The sequence below is a fragment of the Microcaecilia unicolor genome, chromosome 8 (assembly GCF_901765095.1).
Source record: "Microcaecilia unicolor chromosome 8, aMicUni1.1, whole genome shotgun sequence".
Lineage (NCBI taxonomy): Eukaryota > Metazoa > Chordata > Amphibia > Gymnophiona > Siphonopidae > Microcaecilia > Microcaecilia unicolor.
The window spans coordinates 96,528,424-96,550,148 of record NC_044038.1 but is presented as its reverse complement, the minus strand read 5'-3'; the positions used below and the strand labels follow the sequence as shown (position 1 = coordinate 96,550,148).

Below are 21,725 nucleotides of genomic sequence, written 5' to 3'. Positions count from 1 at the left end.
TAGGGGAGTCAGGAATTGCTGCTCCTCAAAGAAGATATTTGAGGGAGCAGCAATATCATAAGGGTGGGGGTATGTGATAAACAGAGTGACCACCCTACCCTGAGACCGCCAGAGGGCGCTCTCCACCTGAGAACCTGGGATATGCCCATTCTGGTCACTAGAGGGAGCCAAAGGGGATATACCAGTGAAGTGACCTGAAGGGACAGCTAGGGGGTGCTCATGGTATAGGACCCATCCTTCCCTGAAGAGGCCACGAGGGGGAACTCTCAGAGTAGAAGCTGGAAAGTTGGAGAGAGTTCTGGGTCTGGACCTTTCTGGAAGTAGGGGAGAGAGGCCTATAGAGGTGGGGTGGATTATTGGCCACCCTATATAAAGCACCCTCTAAGCCAAGGAAAAAGGAGATGGGACGAGCCTGGAAAGCCTCCTGGAGGAGGAGTACTGGGAAGATGGAAGAGAGAGAGAGAAGGAGACTCTAAAAGTCTAGGAAGGTACTTACCAGCCCAGGTTGTTGATGGACTTGTGAACCAGGCCATGTTGTTGAGGGACTTGGGACTATGTAAAATGAACTAACAGCCGTGGGGTGGAGGATAGGACTGTAAGGTCAATGTGAGTGAAGAAAGTCCTATCCAAGGGTGGAGGCTGTTAGACACTGAGACCCAGGTTCCCCACAGTAGATGGGCTCAGTGAGAGAACTTGTGCTAGATGACTAACGGCTGGAAAGAAGTGGGTTCCACAAGACTGCAGTATAGTCTAATAAATTTAATTTGCATTTTGGATGACTATCTCATTTGCATATATGGGAAGGCTGGAGAATCCTAGTTGAAGTTCCAGGAGAGTACGGCCCATGGATCAGAGGGGTGACCGGGGCACACTGGACTGGACAGGAGAGGATTTCCAGCCGAAGGAAGGCATGCCTGAGCAGTCACCCTGAGTAGGGCAGGAGCCCCAGATATAGAGGTGGGTGCTTGCAAGTGACTGGGAGAAGACCAGTTGGAGTCCTGCTCAGGAGCTTGGGGCGAGTGAGGCTGGGTAGAGAGCAGGAAGGGCATGTGTTGTTACAGACTGTCCTGAAGCCAAATGCCAGGGAGCCTCTAGAGGGTTTAGTTTTGTTTTTGTTACATTTGTACCCTGTGCTTTTCCACTCATGGCAGGCTCAATGCAGCTTACATGGGGCAATGGAGAGTTAAGTGACTTGCCCAGAGTCACAAGTAACTGCCTGTGCCTGAAGTGGAAATCAAACTCAGTTCCACAGGACCAAAGTCCACCACCATAACCCCTAGGCCACTCCTGAGGAGAGGAAGATAAAGGAAACCCTTTTTCTTTTGAACTGTTTGTTTCTGTGCTGTTTTGTTGGAGTTACCAGCGATCTACCACAAGTTGTTTTGAACTGCTTTGGTGGCTGGTTGAGCAGTTTGCCTGGTCAAGTGCAATACATAGTTTGGCTTGGGAGCCAAGGGTACTCCAAGGAAACTAGCAAGTGAGACTCCAGGCAGCAGAGGACTGCATTTCTAAATCGCCCAGCGGCCGGGAGCTTTACAATTGGTGGCAGTGGTGGGATCACAGTGAACTTCCACGTGGAGGAGGAGAGGCCTTGAGAAAGCGGAGGGAGTTCCAGACCAGACCAGTCAAGTAGCCGGAGCGAGGCGGTGGTGTTGGGAGGTTCCTGAAGCCTGTCGAGGGGGCCAACGCTGTCAAAGGCGCATTACTCGCCTACCCAGGTAAAGGGTACCTACAGGGGAAGCGAAGGGGGATCCAGTAAGCTGAGAAGAGCAGTTCATGTAAAGGATAGAAAGGCTTGGTTGGTGTGAATTCTGGTACGAGTTCCAAGAAGTAGCGCAAGTGTAGGACCAGGGAAACGGACAGTCCGCACTTGGATATCTCTCTTGTGTTGCAGGCTACATCCTATCAGACGGTCAAGGAGGACGTCGGAGCCATGGGAGGGCGGAGACGGTTCAGACCGAAGAGAGAAGTCCAGAGGCCCAAGGAGCCGGAGCCCAAGTCGCCAGCAGAAGGAATGGACATGGCAGAGTTGGACACCATGATCCAGGTTCTGGGACTTGGAGGGGGACTGTGTTCAGGGACTGTTGGGACAATGTTTAAACCTGAAGGGGTGTCTTGGGAGGACAGGACCCCAAGGAGAAGAGAAGAGATTGAGCCAGAGTGTGACCAATGTGGGGAAGTGGGCCATGTTGGAGAGGGGTGTCTGGCAGTATGCAGTTCAGAGGATGAACAGTGAGACTGGGAGGAGGGAAATCCTACAGTCAGTTGGTGGGGGTTAAGTGACATGGCAGGCAAGAGGAAGCCCAAAGGCCATGGGAGTCGGGAGGTGACCCATTCCTCAGGGGCAGACATCATGGTTAGGCCGGGAACCCGAGGGGAAAGAGGTGTCTGCAGGGAAGAGGGTCAGGAGGAACCTGCTGCAGGGAAAGCACCCATTGTCCCAGGGAGAGAGGAGACCACAAACCTGAAAAGTGCCAAGAGGGAGGAGGGGTGCCTGGACAAGGAAGAAAAACCCCAGTTGCAGGATAGAGGTAGTCCTGGTAAGAAGGGTGAACCCTTTAGGAAAGGAAAAATGGGTGTAGGCCCAGGTGAGAACTTCCCAGGTGACAGGATAAGGAGTAGTCCTGATTGTGGAGGGGATGTCAATGTACACTGTGAGCAGGGGGGTGAGACAGCTGAAGATAAAGTAGGCTGCCCATGCTATGGTGAGGAACTGGCAGCATTTCCGTGTGGTGGGGAACCAGGGAGAGTTGCCCCAAGGGAGAAATACTGGGAAATCCAGGGAGTAGAAGGTAGTAGATCTATTGCCCTGGAAAGGGAATTAAAGGAATTTCCCAAAGATGACCCTGAGTTTGGTAGGAAACTCCAGGAGAAAGCCCAAAAAAAGAAAGAGAACCCGCTGCTAAAAACCCTTAGAGAGAGTATCTGGCAAGTCGAAGGGGAGTTACAGGCCCTATGTAAACCAGGGAAACTCTATAGGTACTCGGAGCAACGTCTAAGGGAGGTTCGGTTCTGGAACTCAATAAGAGATTGATGTTAACTGTAGTGGGCAATATACAGCAGCAAGAGGAGTTCCATAAGGTAATGGAGAAGGGTCTAAGGGAGACTGCGCAGAGGTGGGTCCTATTTGAGGCTGCTTCGGTGCATGCCTTGGAGGCCAAACAGGCAGAGTCCTTTAAGCAGAAGGAAGGCTGTGAGGCACTACTAGCCACTGTTAGGGCCGAGCTAAGCACAGAAAGTAGGCTAAGGGAGGAAAAGGAAGCAGAAGTAGCCCATCTTATAGCTACCCTGAAAGAGACCCAAGCCTTAAATAAGACCCGATTAGCTAAGCTGCAGTCCACACATCAGCAAGAGGTAAGGGACCTCACAGACAAGTTGCAACAAGACCAGGAGCAGAGGGTAAACCTAGTTAAGGCTGAGTTCCAGAATGCTCGCCAAGAATGGCAAAAAGAGCAGGAGGCCCTAAGGGAAAGTATAAGGGAACAGCAAGCCTTGATTCTACTCCAGAAGCAAAGGGAAAATAAGCTTGTCACCTCTGTAAAGGCAGAATTAGAAGAAGCCAAGCAGGAGGTGAAGCAGAAGGAAGTGGAGTTTGCCAAGAGGCAGGAAAGCATTAAGGAGATGGGTAAACTACAGAAAACAGCTATAGGAGAGCTGAGGGGGAGTTTGACCCTGGTAAAGGCTTGGCTGGGAGAGTTAAAGGGCCAACAGGGAAGCCAGCTGAGGGAAGTACAGCAGGGGTATGCTAAAACTGCGGCAGAGTTAACCATGGCATTGCAGCAGACCCAAGCTGAGGTCAGGGGCCTGAGGGGGTTTAATGAGGAGAAGGTGATCCAGATAGAGTACCTGCACAATGGATACACCCAAAGGATAGACAGGGTATTTGTGGAGCTGCAGGAAGTCCAGGGAAGGGTAGGATACCTGACCCAGAGGAACCTCGAGTTGGAAACTCAGTTAAAGGAGTTGCAACAGGTTCAAGCTCAGGGGGCCGCTGAGTGGGCTGTAGAGAGACAGCAAGCCAAGGAAACCACAGAAAGAGGCAGGGAGGCCCTGGAAGAGAGGTGCAGGGTGCTGACCCTAGCTATAGATGTCTTCTTCCAGGATGGGCAGAGAAGACTAAAAGAGCTTTAGGAAGCCCAAGCCTGCATTGTAGACCTCCAGAAAAAGCTGGAGGGAAAGACGGACCCAGGAGGGGTTAAATTAAGTGAACTCCTGTCCATGAGCAAGGATCATGACAGGGACAGTCAGAAGGGCCCTGGTAAAACCACACAGAGGGGTGGTGTGAAGGTTAAAGAGTTAGAGAAACCCCAGAAGGGCAAGCAGAAAAAGGAAGATGCTGCCCAGGGGAGGGAAAGGCTCAGGCCCCAGAAGAAAGGGTTGATCCTATGGCCCCGATACCGCACATTAGAGTCGGGGAAGGAAAGAACTCCTAGGCAGGGGACCCCGGCTCAGGAAGAGTGCCAGGGGGAGGCTAGATCACCCGGAGGCTGGGGGAAATCCTGTACAAAAGGGGGTTATCCTATACCAAAAGGGAGGGATAGGAGATGCCTAAGAGTATCAGGGAAAAGGAGACTTAAAACCCTACACACAACCCACAAATACGCATTGGGGCCTAGTAGGCGAAGAAGTGCAGCCCAGGGTTGTAGCAAGGAGAAGAGTTTGCTTAGAAGTTTCCCTGAGGTGCTAAGGGCACTAGACCTTAGGAAAGTACGCCAGAAACCCATAGGGGAGAAGAGGGTGTACCCATGGGGCAGGAAAGTAGGCGAAGAAATTAGACCAGCATAAAACTTTATAGGAATAGATATTCTTTTAGATTTTAAATCTTAACAAATTACTCTTTATTAACACAATTATTAACATTGGTTAGATAAGAAACATACATTAGATGATTTAAGATTTTCTACTCTAATAAAAATAGAAATGGGGATTAGAGGAGGAGATATGAGTCAGAAATTGCTAGTTACTGAACAAAGAATTGTATTTACTTGGAAAACATTTTCCCCCGCATGGGTTGAATCAGGGTGTTGAATGGACCGAAGTAGTTTAACTCCAGGTAACAGTAATTTACTTAATGAACCGATTAGTCACAGCTGCTTTGAATGACTTGTAAAAAAGTTTTAAAGGGGACATAGAGTATTCATTAGCATACGCATTTGTTTGCTTCCGTTTGACTGGATGTGTACGGGATGAATCCATTGAATGGATCTCCTATCTGAGAGACAGTGTCAAGAGAAGTCGGATGTAAAATCTGCTTATTGTAAGTATTTTGAAAATTATAAAAATTAGTATGTTAAATTTAGAGATATGAGATTTATGGTGTAATAATATATTCACAGCCATTGCAGTTGTCCTATACACAATGGATGAACTAGAATGATATATCGCTGTGCTTATGCGATGAATAGACAGCTCCTGAGGACGCCGTTGGTGAAACACAGCACTGTGTAGAGCTGCAAGAAAGGAATTGTTTGTACAAAGAATCTATGGACAAAAAATTAAAACACTAAGAGGGTGTGTTGTGAACTTTGGAAGATCTTGAATACAACTGAAATGGACTATAAAAGTGTGAATTTTAAATAATGATGTGTTAATAATTGTGTTAATAAAGAGTAATTTGATAAGATTTAAAATCTAAAAGAATATCTATTCCTATAAAGTTTTATGCTATATATTTGGTGGGATAGTTACAAAGTGTTCCCTTGAGGTAGTTTATATCTGTGAAGAAATTAGACGCCAAGGCCTAGGGAGGCGTAAAAAGAAAGGTCGAAGGATCCTTGAGTTTCTAGGGGTTACAGAGGAAGGTCCCCTAGAGCAAAGCAGAGCCTTTGTGATAAGGCGGACCACGGGATATAAAGCCTTCCTGAGAATCCCTCCTAAATGGAATAGGGGAGGGAAGGGACCTGACCCCGAGAGAAGTTAGGGGAGTCAGGAATTGCTGCTCCTCAAAGAAGATATTTGAGGGAGCAGCAATATCATAAGGGTGGGGGTATGTGATAAACAGAGTGACCACCCTACCCTGAGACCGCCAGAGGGCGCTCTCCACCTGAGAACCTGGGATATGCCCATTCTGGTCACTAGAGGGAGCCAAAGGGGATATACCAGTGAAGTGACCTGAAGGGACAGCTAGGGGGTGCTCATGGTATAGGACCCATCCTTCCCTGAAGAGGCCACGAGGGGGAACTCTCAGAGTAGAAGCTGGAAAGTTGGAGAGAGTTCTGGGTCTGGACCTTTCTGGAAGTAGGGGAGAGAGGCCTATAGAGGTGGGGTGGATTATTGGCCACCCTATATAAAGCACCCTCTAAGCCAAGGAAAAAGGAGATGGGACGAGCCTGGAAAGCCTCCTGGAGGAGGAGTACTGGGAAGATGGAAGAGAGAGAGAGAAGGAGACTCTAAAAGTCTAGGAAGGTACTTACCAGCCCAGGTTGTTGATGGACTTGTGAACCAGGCCATGTTGTTGAGGGACTTGGGACTATGTAAAATGAACTAACAGCCGTGGGGTGGAGGATAGGACTGTAAGGTCAATGTGAGTGAAGAAAGTCCTATCCAAGGGTGGAGGCTGTTAGACACTGAGACCCAGGTTCCCCACAGTAGATGGGCTCAGTGAGAGAACTTGTGCTAGATGACTAACGGCTGGAAAGAAGTGGGTTCCACAAGACTGCAGTATAGTCTAATATATTGAATTTGCATTTTGGATGACTGTCTCATTTGCATATATGGGAAAGCTGGAGAATCCTAGTTGAAGTTCCAGGAGAGTGCGAGGGGTCACGGCCCATGGATCAGAGGGGTGACCGGGGCACACTGGACTGCACACTGGACTCGACAGGAGAGGATTTCCAGCTGAAGGAAGGCATGCCTGAGCAGTCACCCTGAGTAGGGCAGGAGCCCCAGATATAGATGTGGGTGCTTGCAAGTGACTGGGAGAAGACCAGTCAGAGTCCTGCTCAGGAGCCTAGGGCCAGTGAGGCTGGGTAGAGAGCAGGAAAGGGTATGTGTTGTTACAGACTGTCCTGAAGCCAAGTGCCAGGGAACCTCAAGAGAGCTTAGTTGAAGAATACCCTGAGGAGGGGAAGATAAAGGAAACCCTTTTTGTTTTGAACTGTTTGTTTCTGTGCTGCTTTGCTGGCATTACCAGGGATCTACCACAAGCTGTTTTGAACTGCTTTGGTGGCTGGCTGAGCAGTTTGCCTGGTCAAGTGCAATACATAGTTTGGCTTGGGAGCCAAGGGAACTCTGAGGAGACTGGCAAGTGAGACTCCAGCCAGCAGAGGGCTGCATTTCTAAATCACCCAGCAGTCAGGAGCTTTACAGTGCTGAACTTTATTCTATAAAGGATCTGTGCCCTTTACAGAATAGCAGCTAAGCACATAAATTGCACCTAGCTTAAGGCACCAGCAATTATGCCAGTACCTAAGTTAGGTGCCAATCAGGTCTATTTTGTAGCAATGTGCAGAAATTCTGGGAACACCCCATGGAATGCTCCTGGAACACCCCCAGCCATGCCCACTTGAATTTATGTGCTATAAGATTTCCATGCACATTGTTATATAATACAGGGCATGCATATATCCCAATTGTCAATGCTAATAACTGGTAATTAACATGGCGCTGATCGGCTCATCAATCAGTTAATTTGCGTGCACAAATTGGCAATATGTGCTGATTTGTGTATGCACATTTAGTCGCCATATATAGAATCTGGAGGATGGAGGTTTATTCTATAACAGTGTGCCTACATTTAGGTGTCCAGAAAGAGCCTGATGGAGCCTATTCTATAAAGGAAAGTAGGTGCATGGATAGAAAAAATATGGAGAGTGGCAGCTTCTCTATAAAGGCAATGCTCAAATACGTATTGACACCCTGAATCCATGTGGAGATGTGCTCTGTAGATAGGGAATGTCTAGGGATCACATATCAGCTCTATTATGTCTGTGCACGTGAGAGTATTCTAAGGGTCTGCTCGGTGAGAAAGGAAATTCTTAATCTCCTATTGAAAAGCAATGTAGGAAGAGTTTGGGGGTTTTTCCCCAAAAATGAGGACGTCTTCCTCTCAGCTGGGGAGACTTGGCAGCTCTATGTACGTTGAGATGTATGAAAGGTACTGAGATACATTTCTTAATGTATTTCTCCCTCTTCACCCACCTTGTATGAGAAACCGCAGCAAGGCACAAAAAGCAGCCTGTTCCCTGCTCATGAATATTAATCAGTCATTCCCCCTGCTATTTTAAACCTGAGCCTGGCGCTAAAGCCCTCTTTTTCTCATTCGGACAACCGCCCCTCCCCCCAGGAAAGCCCTGAAAGTTCTGGGAAAACCATACACAATGCCCCTAACCAACCCATGCCCCCCCCTGGTGGCCATGTTCCCTTTTGAGTTGCATACCATTGGATTTGGGTGCAGAGTTATATAGAACAGCGCATAGCAAGATGCTTGTGCTAATCCAAATTGGTGCCAATTAACATCAATAATTGATTGCTAGTGCCCAATTATTGATATTATGGCTCATTACCCAATTTAGCTGTGCATGAATCTCAGGATTGCACCCATTTTTGGGTGCACAGATTTGAGTGCCCTTTATAGAATCCAGGCATAACTGCTCAGTATTTCTTTATTTTCGGATGAGGCATGTTGGGGCAGAGAATGGGAATGGAAGAACAATTCAGCTAGTGCTGTGACTATAGTGCGTGTGAACTGAATAATGCTGACTTAACTCAGGAGCCTTTAGCATCTCCTAAATAGTAAGCGGTAAGGTCTCTCGTGTTAATGTTTTTCAGTTGCAGCATGCTAATGCTAATATTAGCGCACAGTCAAAAAAACATTGAAAAAGGCCAAATTTATCCCTGTCCTAGAAATGGGCTTAGAACACAGTAAAGTCCCACGTTAGGACATGCTAAGCCTATTTACTAGTGCAGTCCCCTCTGTAAGTAAATTTCCTATGGACCTTGCACCAAATGTCAGAAGTACCCGCATACTTTCTCTTTAGAAACTGCCTAGAGAAAAAATATCTCCAGAGATCTGCTACCTACTTCTGTGCATATATTTTCCCTGAAAAAACAAGCTTCACCTTGAAAATGCAAAACTACATTTTCTGTTACTTCCCCTGCCTTAATGCTACCTCCAATCCCACCTAACTTTACTTTGGGCAAAAGCATGCATATCTTGACCCACATGTAAGGGGGGAGAGCAATTTTCTTGCCTCAGCCACATCTATTCTGTAGTAGGGCAGTGTCATGGAAGAGGTTGTTCTGCTTCTATCCATAACATTTTTTATTTCTGAATACAGAACTTTGGTTTACAGAGTTGGTAATTCAGCACCTTTCACCAATAATATATATTAGAAATAAAATGAAAACAAGAAGAACGGTACACAAATTATTCTATTTTAACACACATCTGAATATCCAGAAACTTCCAGAAGAGTGGTGGAATTTGCAGAAGGCTTCATTTGCGGATTTGGTTCAAATCGCAGTATAGGTCCAGTTTGTGTCCCTGTAGCTCCTACAAGAAAAGTAGAGAATAAGCTGGAATGTGAGGAGAGAGAGAGGCACAACACATGGTACAAAGAAACCAAACAGGAGAGTGAGGGAGGTAGGAAATTAGAGAGAAGGAGAGTCTTAAAGGGAAGAGAGAGACTTTGAAAGGAAGAGAGAAGAAGTGCAGGGAAACAGCTTATGCAGGCGAAGAGAAAGAATACCTATATAAATAATTCTCACCTCCAACATTCTGAAGCTCACTCTGTGGCAGGAAAACACTGAAGCCCTGCAGTACCACTCACTGTCACTCATGCACCACTCACTCTCACTCATAGACCCTCCCTCAGCCACATCACTTCCGCTCATAATTCGCAACCCCAACGTTCTAATGAAGCCTCCACAAGTCCCAACGTTCTAATGCATGGTGGTGAAACCAGAATTTGCCCATGAGCAGTTGCCCCGCCCTCGCGTCCAACGTGATGACATCGAGGGCGGAGCAAATACAATCAACAAATCGTGACGCCCAAAACAACGTCACGTCACAAACAACGCGAACGCGAAAAACCTGAAGCACCCGGAGTAGTTGCATCGGCCCGCCCCCGTGTCAGAAAACAAAAGTGACACTAGGGAGAAATCGAAGATGCAAGCCAGCCTGAATGAGACAATGAGGGAGACTGTAATCGAAGGCGCAAGCCAGCCTGAACAGGACAATGAGGGAGACTGAAATCGAAGACTCAAGCCAGCCTGAATGGGACAATGAGGGAGACTGCGAGCAAGCCTCAACAACAGAGGTAGGGACGGAGGCAGGCAGCTTCAACGTGGCAGAGGGAGGCAGGGAGCCGGGAACCTTGCTAGCGCCCGTTTCATTGCTCTCAGAAACGGGCCTTCTTTACTAGTGGGATATATTGCAACATAGAAAAGGCAGGAAAGAAATTGAGATGCAGGGGGGAAAGGTAGAAAGAGTATGCAGGAATGGCATGAAGTATCAAGTAATGGGAGATGGTGAGAGCAAAAGGAATGTGGAGAAAATGGAAGGAGGTGAGAATATATGAGTAGGTTTCTTCTAGTTTGCTTGGAGAGAGGGATTATGCGGATAGAGGTCCAGGAATGCAAAATCTCTATTTTTCCTTGACACCTTTGCTTATTCTCTGCTCTCGAAAAGGGTAGAGTTCTGACAGAGGACTGGTATAATTAGTCAAAGTAGAGCAGTGGCTATGATGTGTCACACGTTTCTTTATTTACACTTGCTTCAGGCTGCAGTTACTGTAGTGTCAATGAAGATTCTCAATGAGATGGAAACAGGCCAGGTTCAATTATATGAAAACTCACCACCTGGTTAAACAAGTGCTGGAGCTCAGACTCCAGTCTAGGAAGTGATTGTCATAGAAAGTCTGACAACTCTCCCCCATGATTAACACGCATAAGAAATTTCATACTCATTGTGCCTGATATTCAGGCAGCAGCAGGCAGCATGTTTGCTGTCCGCCGCCGGCATTAAACCCGGATATTCAATGCCAATTAAACAGTTATATCAGGGGTATTGTATCTGGAACCATATCAAACTAAGAAAGGCATTAAAAAGGAAAAAGAAAAAAGCATATGCCAAGTGAGAAAAACAATGATTTGGTTGATATTTAATCTTTTGACGTTCTTACTCAGTAAGAACCCATTCCAACTGCACTCATCCCAGCCAGTGACAGGGTGACTCAGGCCCAGAAATCATCCAGTAACACTTCCTTGATCATGGCTTCATCTATAACTTTTCTAGATATAAGCATAGACTACACCTCCTTTCAGAAACAGATATATTGCTTGTGTACCATTGTGCTGTAAATTTGTGATACTCAGGCCAGCCAGGCGGCTCAGTGGCAATGCTGTGAAGATCATCAATTTCTGAACTTGGCTTCTTCTCCTCAGACTGGCAGAGCTTGAGGTTACTGTGCAAGACTGCAAGTAGCATTCCAGGTGCCTGAGTGGAGACATCCCATTGCACAATGGTAAAACCTAGTGGTCAAATTCATTGTGCTTCTAACTTATTGGGCTCATTTTCGAAAGAGAAGGGCATCCATTTTTCAACATGTGATTTATGTTGGTGGACGTCCTTCTCCCAGGGACGTGCAAATCGGTATAATTGAAGCTCGATTTAGGACGTCTTCAACTGCAGTCCGTCGCAAGGACGTCCAAAGTTCAAGGGGGCGTGTCAGAGGCGTAGCGAAGGTAGGACTTGGGCGTGCCTAACACTTGGACGTCTTTGAACAATAATCGAAAAAAACAAGGACATCCCTGACGAACACTTGGATGTTTTCACCCGGACCTGTTTTTCTTACGACTAAGGCACAAAAAGATGCCCAAAATGACCACATGACCACCGGAGAGAATCGGGGATGACCTCTCGTTACTCCCCAAGTGGTCACTAACCCCCTCCCATCCTAAAAAAAAAATCTTTCAAAATATGTCGTGCCAGCCTCAGATGTTATACTCAGGTCCATGATAGTGCAGGAAGGTCCCTAGAGCAGTTTTAGTGGGTATTCCAGTGCACTTCAGACAGGCAGATCCAGGCCCATACAAGACAGGCGGACCCAGGCCCATACCCTCCCTACCTGTTACATTTGTGGAGGAAACAGTGAGCCCTCCAAAACCCACCACAAATCCACTGGCCCCAAATATAGGTGCCCCCTTCACCCATAAAGGCTATGGTAGTGGTGTACAGTTGAGGGCAGTGGGATTTGGTGGGGGGGGGGGGGTTGGGGGGCTCAGCACACAAGGTAAGGGAGCTATGTACCTGGGAGCAATTTATGAAGTCCACTGCAGTGCCCCCTAGGGTGCCCGGTTGGTGTCCTGGCATGTCAGGGGAACCAGTGCACTACAAATGCTGACTCCTCCCACGACCAAATGGCTTACATTTGGTCGTTTTTTACATGGACATCTTTGGTTTTGAAAATCACCAAAAAATCAGAAACGTCCATGTCTAAGGACGTCCAAATCTAGGGACGTCCCAATTTAAGGATTAGGACATCCCTAACAGTATTTTCAAAACAAAAGATGGACATCCATCTTGTTTCCAAAATACGGGTTTCCCCGCCCCTGGATTTCGCCATTTTGCAAGGACATCCAAATCGCAACTTGGACCTCCCTTTTGAAAACTCCCTCCACATAGCCTTACTCCAACCTCCCATGGCATCAGGCTGAAAGAAGTAATAAATAGGGCCACAGACCTTTATGTAAGGAAAGTAAATAAAAGCAAGAGAAAAAGGAAACCGATATGGTTCTCCAAGCAAGTGGCTCAGAAAATAAAGGCTAAAGAAATATAGAAAATCTCAAGAAGAGGAACACGGGGAGGAATACCGGATGAAACTGAAAGAAGCCAAGAGACAGGTGCAAGCGGAAGAACAAATGGCTAGGAATGTAAGGAGGGGCGACAAAATTTCTTCAGGTATATTAGTGAAAGGAGAATGACTAAAAAGGAAATTGTGAGACTAAAAAATACAGCGAAACGCTATGTAGATAATGGTGAAGAAAAAGCCAATTTGCTAAATAGATATTTTTGTTCTGTTTTCACTGAAGAAAATCCTGGAGAAGGACCACAAGGGACTGGAAAACTTACACCTGAGAATGGAATGGATGGAGCACCGTTCACAGAAGAGAGTGTGTATCAACAACTAGGAAAGCTAAAGGTGGACAAAGCCGCATTTTTAGGTATAACTTGTCTGGAATGTTTTTACGTTTGGGGAGCGTGCCAGGTGCCCTTGACCTGGATTGGCCACTGTCGGTGACAGGATGCTGGGCTAGATGGACCTTTGGTCTTTCCCAGTATGGCACTACTTATGTACTTATGCACCCCAGAATATTGAGGGAGCTCAGAGAGGTTCTGGTGGGTCCTCTTAAAGATTTGTTTAATAAAGCTTTGGAGACTGGAAAGGTTCCGAGGGATTGGAGAACGGCGGATGTGGTCCCTCTTCACAAAAGTGGTGATAGGGAAGAAGCTGGAAACTACAGGCCGGTAAGCCTCACTTCGGTTATTGGAAAAGTAATGGAAGCGATGCTGAAGGAAAGGATAGTGAATTTCCTGGAAGATAATAAGTTGCAAGATCCGAGACAACATGGTTTTACCAGAGGGAAATCATGCCAAACGAATCTCATTGAATTCTTTGATTGGGTAACTGGAGAATTGAATCATTGACATGCTATAGACGTAATCTACTTAGATTTTAGCAAAGCTTTTGACACGGTTCCCCACAGGAGGCTCTTAAATAAACTCGATGGGCTGAAGATAGGCCCCGAAGTAGTGAACTGGATTAGGAACTGGTTGACGGACAGACGACAAAGGGTGGTGGTAAATGGAGTTCGCTCGGAGGAGGGAAAGGTGAGTAGTGGAGTGCCTCAGGGATCGGTGCTGGGGCCGATTCTGTTCAATATATTTGTGAGTGACATTGCCGAAGGGTTAGAAGGTAAAGTTTGCCTATTTGCGGATGATACTAAGATTTGCAACAGAGTGGACACCACGGAGGGAGTGGAAAACATGAAAAAGGATCTGAGGAAGCTAGAAGAACGGTCTAAGGTTTGGCAATTAAAATTCAATGCGAAGAAATGCAGTGATGCACTTAGGGAGTAGAAACCCACAAGAGACTTATGTGTTAGGCGGTGAGAGTCTGATAGGTACTGAGGGGGAGAGGGATCTTGGGGTGATAGTATCCGAGGATCTGAAGGCGACGAAACAGTGTGACAAGGCGGTGGCCGTAGCGAGAAGGTTGCTAGGCTGTATAGAGAGAGGTGTGATCAGCAGAAGAAAGGAAGTGTTGATGCCCCTGTACAAGTCATTGGTGAGGCCCTACCTGGAGTATTGTGTTCCGTTTTGGAGGCCGTACCTTGCGAAGGATGTTAAAAAAATGGAAGCGCTGCAAAGAAATGCTACTAGAATGGTATGGGAATTGCGTTCCAAGACGTATGAAGAGAGATTTGCTGACATGAACATGTATACCCTGGAGGAAAGGAGGAGCAGGGGTGCTATGATACAAACGTTCAAATATTTGAAAGGTATTAATCCGCAAACAAATATTTTCCGGAGATGGGAAGGCGGTAGAACGAGAGGACATGAAATGAGATTGAAGGGAGGCAGACTCAGGAAAGATGTCAGGAAGTATTTTTTCACGGAGAGGGTGGTGGATGCTTGGAATGCCCTCCCGCGGGAGATGGTGGAGATGAAAACGGTAACGGAATTCAAACATGCGTGGGATATATATAAAGGAATCCTGTGCAGAAGGAATGGATCCTCAGAAGCTTAGCCGAAATTGGGTGGCGGAGCAGGTGGGGGGAAGAGGGGTTGGTGGTTGGGAGGCGAGGATAGTGGAGGGCAGACTTATACGGTCTGTGCCAGAACCGGTAATGGGAGGCGGGACTGGTGGTTGGGAGGCGGGGAATCCTGCTGGCCAGACATATACGGTCGGTGCCCTGAAAAGACAGGTACAAATCAAGGTAAGGTATACACATATGAATTTATCTTGTTGGGCAGACTGGATGGACCATGCAGGTCTTTTTCTGCCATCATCTACTATGTAACTATGTTACTTTGTGGTCTCACTCCTCTCTTCCCCACCTTATAGCTTTACCCCTTCTCACCATAGATTTATGACTCCCCCTCAGGCCTACCCATAAGTACATAAGTAATGCCACACTGGGAAAAGACCAAGGGTCCATCGAGCCCAGCATCCTGCCACAACAGCGGCCAATCCAGGCCACCTGGCAAGCTTCTCAAACATACAAACATTCTATACATGTTATTCCTGGAATTGTGAATTTTTCCCAAGTCCATTTAGTAGTGGTTTATGGACTTGTCGTTTAGGAAACCGTCTAACCCTCTTTTAAACTCTGCCAGGCTAACTGCCTTCACCACGTTCTCCGGCAACAAATTCCAGAGTTTAATTATGCGTTGAGAGAAGAAACATTTTCTCCATTTGTTTTAAATTTACTACACTGTAGTTTCATCGCATGCCCCCTGGTCCTAGTATTTTTGGAAAACGTGAACAGACGCTTCACATCCACCTGTTCAACTTCACTCATTATTTTATAGACCTCTATCATATCTCCCCTCAGCCACCTTTTCTCCAAGCTGAAGTGCCCTAGCCACTTTAGCCTTTCCTCATAGGGAAGTCGTCCCATCCCCGCTATCATTTTAGTCGCCGTTCACTGCACCTTTTCCAATTCTACTATATCTTTCTTGAGATGCAGCGACCAGAATTGAACACAATATTCAAGGTGCGGTCGCACCATGGAGCGATACAAAGGCATTATAACATCCTCATATTTGCTTTCTTAGCCGCAGCAGCACACTGAGCAGATGGTTTCAACGTATCATCAATGACGACACCTAGATCCCTTTCTTGGTCCGTGACTCCTAACGTGGAACCTTGCATGACATAGCTATAATTTGAGTTCCTCTTTCCCACATGCATCACTTTGCACTTGCTCACATTAAACGTCATCTGCCATTTAGACACCCAGTCTCCCAGTCTTGTAAGTTCCGCTTGTAATTTTTCACAATCCTCCCACGATTTAACGACTTTGAATAACTTTGTGTCATCAGCAAATTTAATTACCTCACTAGTTACTCCCATCTCAAGGTCATTTATAAATATGTTAAAAAGCAGCGGTCCCAGCACAGACCCCTGAGGGACCCCACTAACTACCCTTCTCCATCGAGAATACTGACCATTCAACCCTACTCTCTGCTTCCTGTCTTTTAACCAGCTCTTAATCCATAATAATACACTGCCTCCGATCCCATGACTCTCCAATTTCCTCTGGAGTCTTTCATGAGGTACTTTGTCAAATGCCTTCTGAAAATCCAGATAACAATCCTTTTCTCAGTGACTGGAAATCTCAAAAAGCAATACCACCACAATATTTATAAAAAATAGAGAAAAAGAACCTCAGTACATGACATCAACCTTCAAATATAGCTAGGTCTGACTAAAACCATAACCAGTCCTAAAAAAAAAAAAAATTGCATTGAAACTCTAAATCACATTTCAACATTGCTTCTCCTGGTCTCACCCTTCAGCATGATATCATCCTCTCCTTCCATTACCCAGTCCTCCCTCCTTTTTGGTCTTCCCTCTTCCTTCCCATTCTATAGAGTAATAGGAGCATTCTTTGCCATGTCAGGAACTACCACCAGCTCTGCTAGTAGACACATAATTGCAATATTAAACAGAGCAGTCCTTAGCTATGAGCAGAACTGGCGCAGTAGTGAAATCAGAGCTGACTACATGGACATGGGCAGCATTCTACTTGTGGATCTCAGAAGTGAGGAGGGACAGAGTGAGAAAGTGACATCACTGCTCAGTATGGCTGCCTGAACCTGGAACACTCCAAAGTCTCAGCAAATAATTTAAGTTTATCATGAGTGCAAGGCCGAGACTCCCCTAGCAATACAGCATCGTGACATCCTCCAGAGTGTCTGCGAGAAAAGGAAGTTGGTAGGCTTAAAAGAATTTGCGGTGACAGAGTGGCAGGCAGGGATCTGAGCATAGCAGCAGTCACAAGCCATGTGTATAATGGTGCAGATGAGGACAGCTCAGAGTGGACATATGGAGACGTGGTAGCTGGATACTTCCCAGCAGAGATGGGGAGAAGAATTGGAAATGTACACAGAGCTGCATTGCTGGTTCCAAGAAATAGACAGAGAATTACAATTAGAAGAACTGAATGGGCACATCATGATGAACCTGGCCAAGTTTCAGGCGGATGTGTCAGAGATTGGAGGCAGAGTATTTATTTATTTATTTATTTATTGTATTTGTATCCCACATTTTCCAACTTATTGGTAGGTCCAATGTGGCTTACATGGAACAAAGGGGGCAGTTACAAGGTATACAGCGGGATTAACAGTTCAATAGAGACAGTGAGGGTCTGTAGAGCTTTCTCACAGAGAGTAATTGAGTCAGGTTAAGGATAGTAGAGTATTGGGCTCATTTTCAAAAGAGGATTCCCCTTCTTTCGACATAAATCGGAAGATGGGCATCCTTTTCACAGGGTAGTGGCGTAGCTAGGGTATTTTTTAACACCCCCCTCCAAAATCTTGTACTAGGCATACAAAGAATACAAAACACTCGGGACCTATGGAGCAATTCTACCATACCATAAGCAGTAATTTTTATGAGTCACACAAGGAAAAGGAAAGCACCTTAAACACAACTGTGAGCACTAGAACATCAATTCACCTATTGTAAAATGAAACCAGATAAATAGTACAGATCGTCAATCCTGCACAGTCAATGCCAACAAAAGCCCTGTCTTTTTCACAGACACACCCTAATACACTATAGAATAAGTAATCATAAACTTTCTATTTAAACAAAAATTTAACTGAACCCCCAAGATGCCAGATACTGCATACAATGCAACATCACAGAAACAAAAAATGTCCCCTAGTACTGTGCAAAATATAAAGATAGCAAATGTAAATTTGAAAAAACTAACAAATGCCAATAACTACTTTACAAATTAACAAAAATAAAACAAATTTAGAAAATAAAATAATACCATTTTATTGGACTAATACATTTTTTTGTTACATTTGTACCCCACGCTTTCCCATTCATGGCAGGCTCAATATGGCTTACATGGGGCAATGGTGGGTTAAGTGACTTGCCCAGAGTCACAAGGAGCTGCTTGTGCCTGAATTGGGAATTGAACTCAGTTCCTCAGGACCAAAGTCCACCACCCTAACCACTAGGCCACTCCTCCACTTTCAGAGGCCAAAACCTCCTTCCTCAGGTCAATACAGTATACTGCTGTTACAGTATCCTATCCTGACCTGAGGAAGGGGGTTTTGTTCTCCGAAAGTTAGTCAAAATGTATTAAAATTAGTCTAATAAAAATATTACCTTATTTCCATGTTCTATTTATAAACATTTATTAACACAGCAACAATACTACTTTATCCTAAAGCAAAAAAAGAAAAAATATATATTTTATTTACAGTTTGTTGTCTCTGGTTTCTGCTTTCCTCATCTTAGTTTCACTGTCTCCTTTCCATCCAGTATCTGTCTTCACTCTCTCCCTACCATCCAGTGTCTACCTTCTCTCTCTCCCTGCCCCTGCCATCCACTGTCTAACCCCTGTCCCCTCTATCTACCATCTGCCCTCTCTCTCCCTCTGCCCCTTCCAACCACTATCTGCCCTCTCTCTCCCTTCCATCTAGCGTCTGCCCTCTATCTCTGCCCCTTCCATCCACCATCTGCCCCTGTCTGCCCTCTTTTTCTCCCCCTTCCATCCACTGTCGGCCCTTTCTCTCTGCCCCTTCGATCCACCATTTGCCCTCCCTCTCCCATCCATCCAGGGTCTGCCTTCCCTCTATCCCTCTATCTCCCCCTTCCATCCAGGATCTGTCCCCTCTCTCTCTCTCTCTCTCTGCCCCCTCGTTCCAGCCCCAGCCCTTTTCTCCCACCAGTCCCAAGCTTCAGTCCTAGCCACTTCTCCCTGTCTCCTTTTCAGCCCCCAGTCCCCACAGTTTCATCCCCTGCCCATTTTCAGCCCCCAGTTCCAGTACTAGCCCCCTTATCCCACCTACCCTCCTTTTCAGCCCCCAGTTCCAGTCCCCTTAATCCACCTGCCTTGCATTAGGGCCCCCCTTTTCAGCCCCAGACCCATTGTCCCACCTGCCCCTGTCCCAGGCATGGCTCCAGCCCCCCCCCCCGACCCAGTCCCCTTTTCCTATCTGAGCTCATCTCCCAACCCAGTCCCCACCTGCCTACCGTCAGCTCCCTCAACAGCCCCCTTCTCTAAGCCACCCGACCGGCTGCAGTTTAAAAATCGCTGAATCGGCGGCGCCCCAGCCAGGTGTAAGAGTGAGGGGGGGTGCTCCGCTCCCGCTGTACCTGACTGAAAGGCTGCTGGCACTGCAGTCAGTTCCTTCGACAGCCCCCCGACCCACTGCAGTTTAAAAATCACTGAATCAGCGGCGCAACTCTAGCGTGCAGTGAACGCGCCTCTGCCTGTAAAAGAAGCGGATCACGTCGTCGGGCCTTCTCTCACTGTGTCCCACCCTCCTCTGATGTAACTTCCAATTTCCGCGAGGGCGGGACACAGTGAGAGAAGGCCCGACGAGGCAATCCGCATCTTTTACAGGCAGAGGCGCGTTCACTGCACACTAGAGCTGCGCCACCGATTCAGCAATTTTTAAACTGCAGCGGGTCGGGGGGCTGTTGAAGGAGCTGACTGCGGTGCCAGCAGCCTTTCGGTTAGGCGCAGTAGGAGCGTAGCACCCCCCTCGCTCTTACACCCGGGGCAGACCGCCCCTACCACCTCATCCTTACTACGCCACTGTCACAGGGTCATCCAAATCGGTATAATCGAAAGCCAATTTTGGATGTCCCCAACTGCACTCCATCGCAGGGATGACCAAAGTTCAAGGGGGCTTATCAGAGGCATAGTGAAGGCGGAACTTGGGTGTGCCTAACACTAGGACATCCTCGACCTATAATTGAAAGAAACAAGGACGTCCATGACGAACACTTGGACAACTTTACTTGGTCGTGTTTTTCTTATGACCAAGGCACAAAAAGGTGCCCGAAATGACCAGATGACCACCGGAGAGAATCAGGTATGACCTCCCATTACTTCCCCAGTGGTCACTAACCCCCTCCCACCCTTAAAAAACATCTTTAAAAATATTGATTGCCAGCCTCTATGCCAGCCTCAGATGTCATACTCAGGTCCATGACAGCAGTATGCAGTGTAGATATGGGACATGCTGGACATGAACCCAAACGATAGGACTGCTATGGCAGCCTGACAGTTGTGAGTAAAGCTAGGCCTCACAGTACAGGTCAAGAGGGCAAGTCATTAAGAAGCTAGTTAACAAGGGTGACACAGAATCTCATGTCCTTTTTTGCTTATGAAAGAGCAAAATAAGCTGACATGGAGAAATAAATGCTTTGTAGGAGAATATGGTCTATAACTTTGCTAATCTAAGGGGAAGCAGGTGGGTGGAGAAACACAAATACGGTTACTGGAAAGATGATTTCGCAAACAAGAATGACTTTGCTGATATTAAGTAAAAATGATGATTGCTGATAAGTAAAAATGCTATAATATGATGAATCTGAAATTATAATTTGATGAACCTGTAACCCCAATGAAATATGCCATGACATGATGATTTTGCATTTCCAATGATAAGTATATGGGACATGAAGTTATAAAAGTTAGAACCATGGACCAAAGCAGCCAGAGAACTAATGTCAGTAGTCACGCTTGTGTCACGGTTAGTCTCTCATATGAGAATTGATTGTATTACTCAGCCTATATGATTATATCCTGTATCCTTCATTGGTAAGTGAAATAAATAATTATTCTCATATATCCATAGCCTTCTGAATCTTTTTGTCTCACTTAGTGGGTGATAAGTACATTATTGCCTGGAGTGGTGGACACTCCAGGTCATGGGTAATTAGTAGTTTATTACTTGAGGAGGGCAAAAAGACTTTACAGCAGATACCTGCAGCAGTTTTAGTGGGTGCAGTGCACTTCAGACAGGCGGACCCAGGCCCAACCCCCTACCTGTTACGTTTGGAGGAAACAGCGAGCCCTCCAAAACCCACCACAAACCCACTGTACCCACATCTAGGTGCCCCCTTCACCCGTAAGGGCTATTGTAGTGGTGTACAGTTGGGGGGTAGTCACTTTTGGGGGGCTCAGCACACAAGGGAGTGGAGGAGTGGCCTAATGGTTAGAGCACTGGTCTTGCAATCCAGAGGTGGCCAGTTCAAATCCCACTGCTGTTCCTTGTGATCTTGGGCAAGTCACTTAACCCTCCATTGCCTCAGGTACAAACTTAGATTGTGAGCCCTCCTGGGACAGAGAAATATCCAGAGTACCTGAATGTAACTCACTTTGAGCTACTACTGAAAAAGGTGTGAGCAAAATCTAAATAAATAAATAAGGTAAGGGAGCAATGTACCTGGGAGCAATTTATGAAGTCCAATACAGTGCCCCCTAGGGTTCCCGGTTGGTGTCCTGGCTTGTCAGGGGGACTAGTGCACTACAGATGCTGGCTCCTCCCACAACCAAATGGCTTGCATTTGGTCATTTCTGAGATGGACGTCTTTGGTTTCCATTATTGCCGAAAATCAGAAACAACCAAGTCTAGGCACGACCATCTCTAAGGACGACCAAATTTTAGGATTTGGGCGTCCCTGACCGTATTATCGAAATGAAAGATGGACGTCCATCTTGTTTCAAAAATACGGGTTTCC

At 46.5% G+C, this 21,725-nt stretch overlaps 2 protein-coding genes across 3 annotated transcripts in view; one reads left to right on the top strand and one right to left on the bottom strand.

Moving 5' to 3' along the window:
• The first annotated feature begins 1,586 nt into the window (after positions 1-1,586).
• On the top strand, positions 1,587-4,799 carry LOC115476206 (centrosome-associated protein CEP250-like). Its single transcript, XM_030212450.1, has one exon. The coding sequence runs from the start codon at positions 3,034-3,036 to the stop codon at positions 4,129-4,131; it is 1,098 nt and encodes a 365-aa protein (XP_030068310.1). The 5' UTR covers positions 1,587-3,033; the 3' UTR covers positions 4,132-4,799.
• Positions 4,800-9,244: 4,445 nt separating this feature from the next.
• Positions 9,245-21,725, bottom strand: part of LOC115476361 (TYRO protein tyrosine kinase-binding protein-like) — a 136,242-nt gene continuing 123,761 nt past the window's right edge. For both annotated transcript variants that reach the window (XM_030212690.1, XM_030212689.1), the window contains exon 6: positions 9,245-9,493. Coding sequence is in view for 1 of the 2 variants with exons in the window: in XM_030212689.1 (XP_030068549.1) it covers positions 9,437-9,493 (57 nt within the window). In the remaining variant the exon portion in view is untranslated. The remainder of the gene's footprint in view (positions 9,494-21,725) is intronic.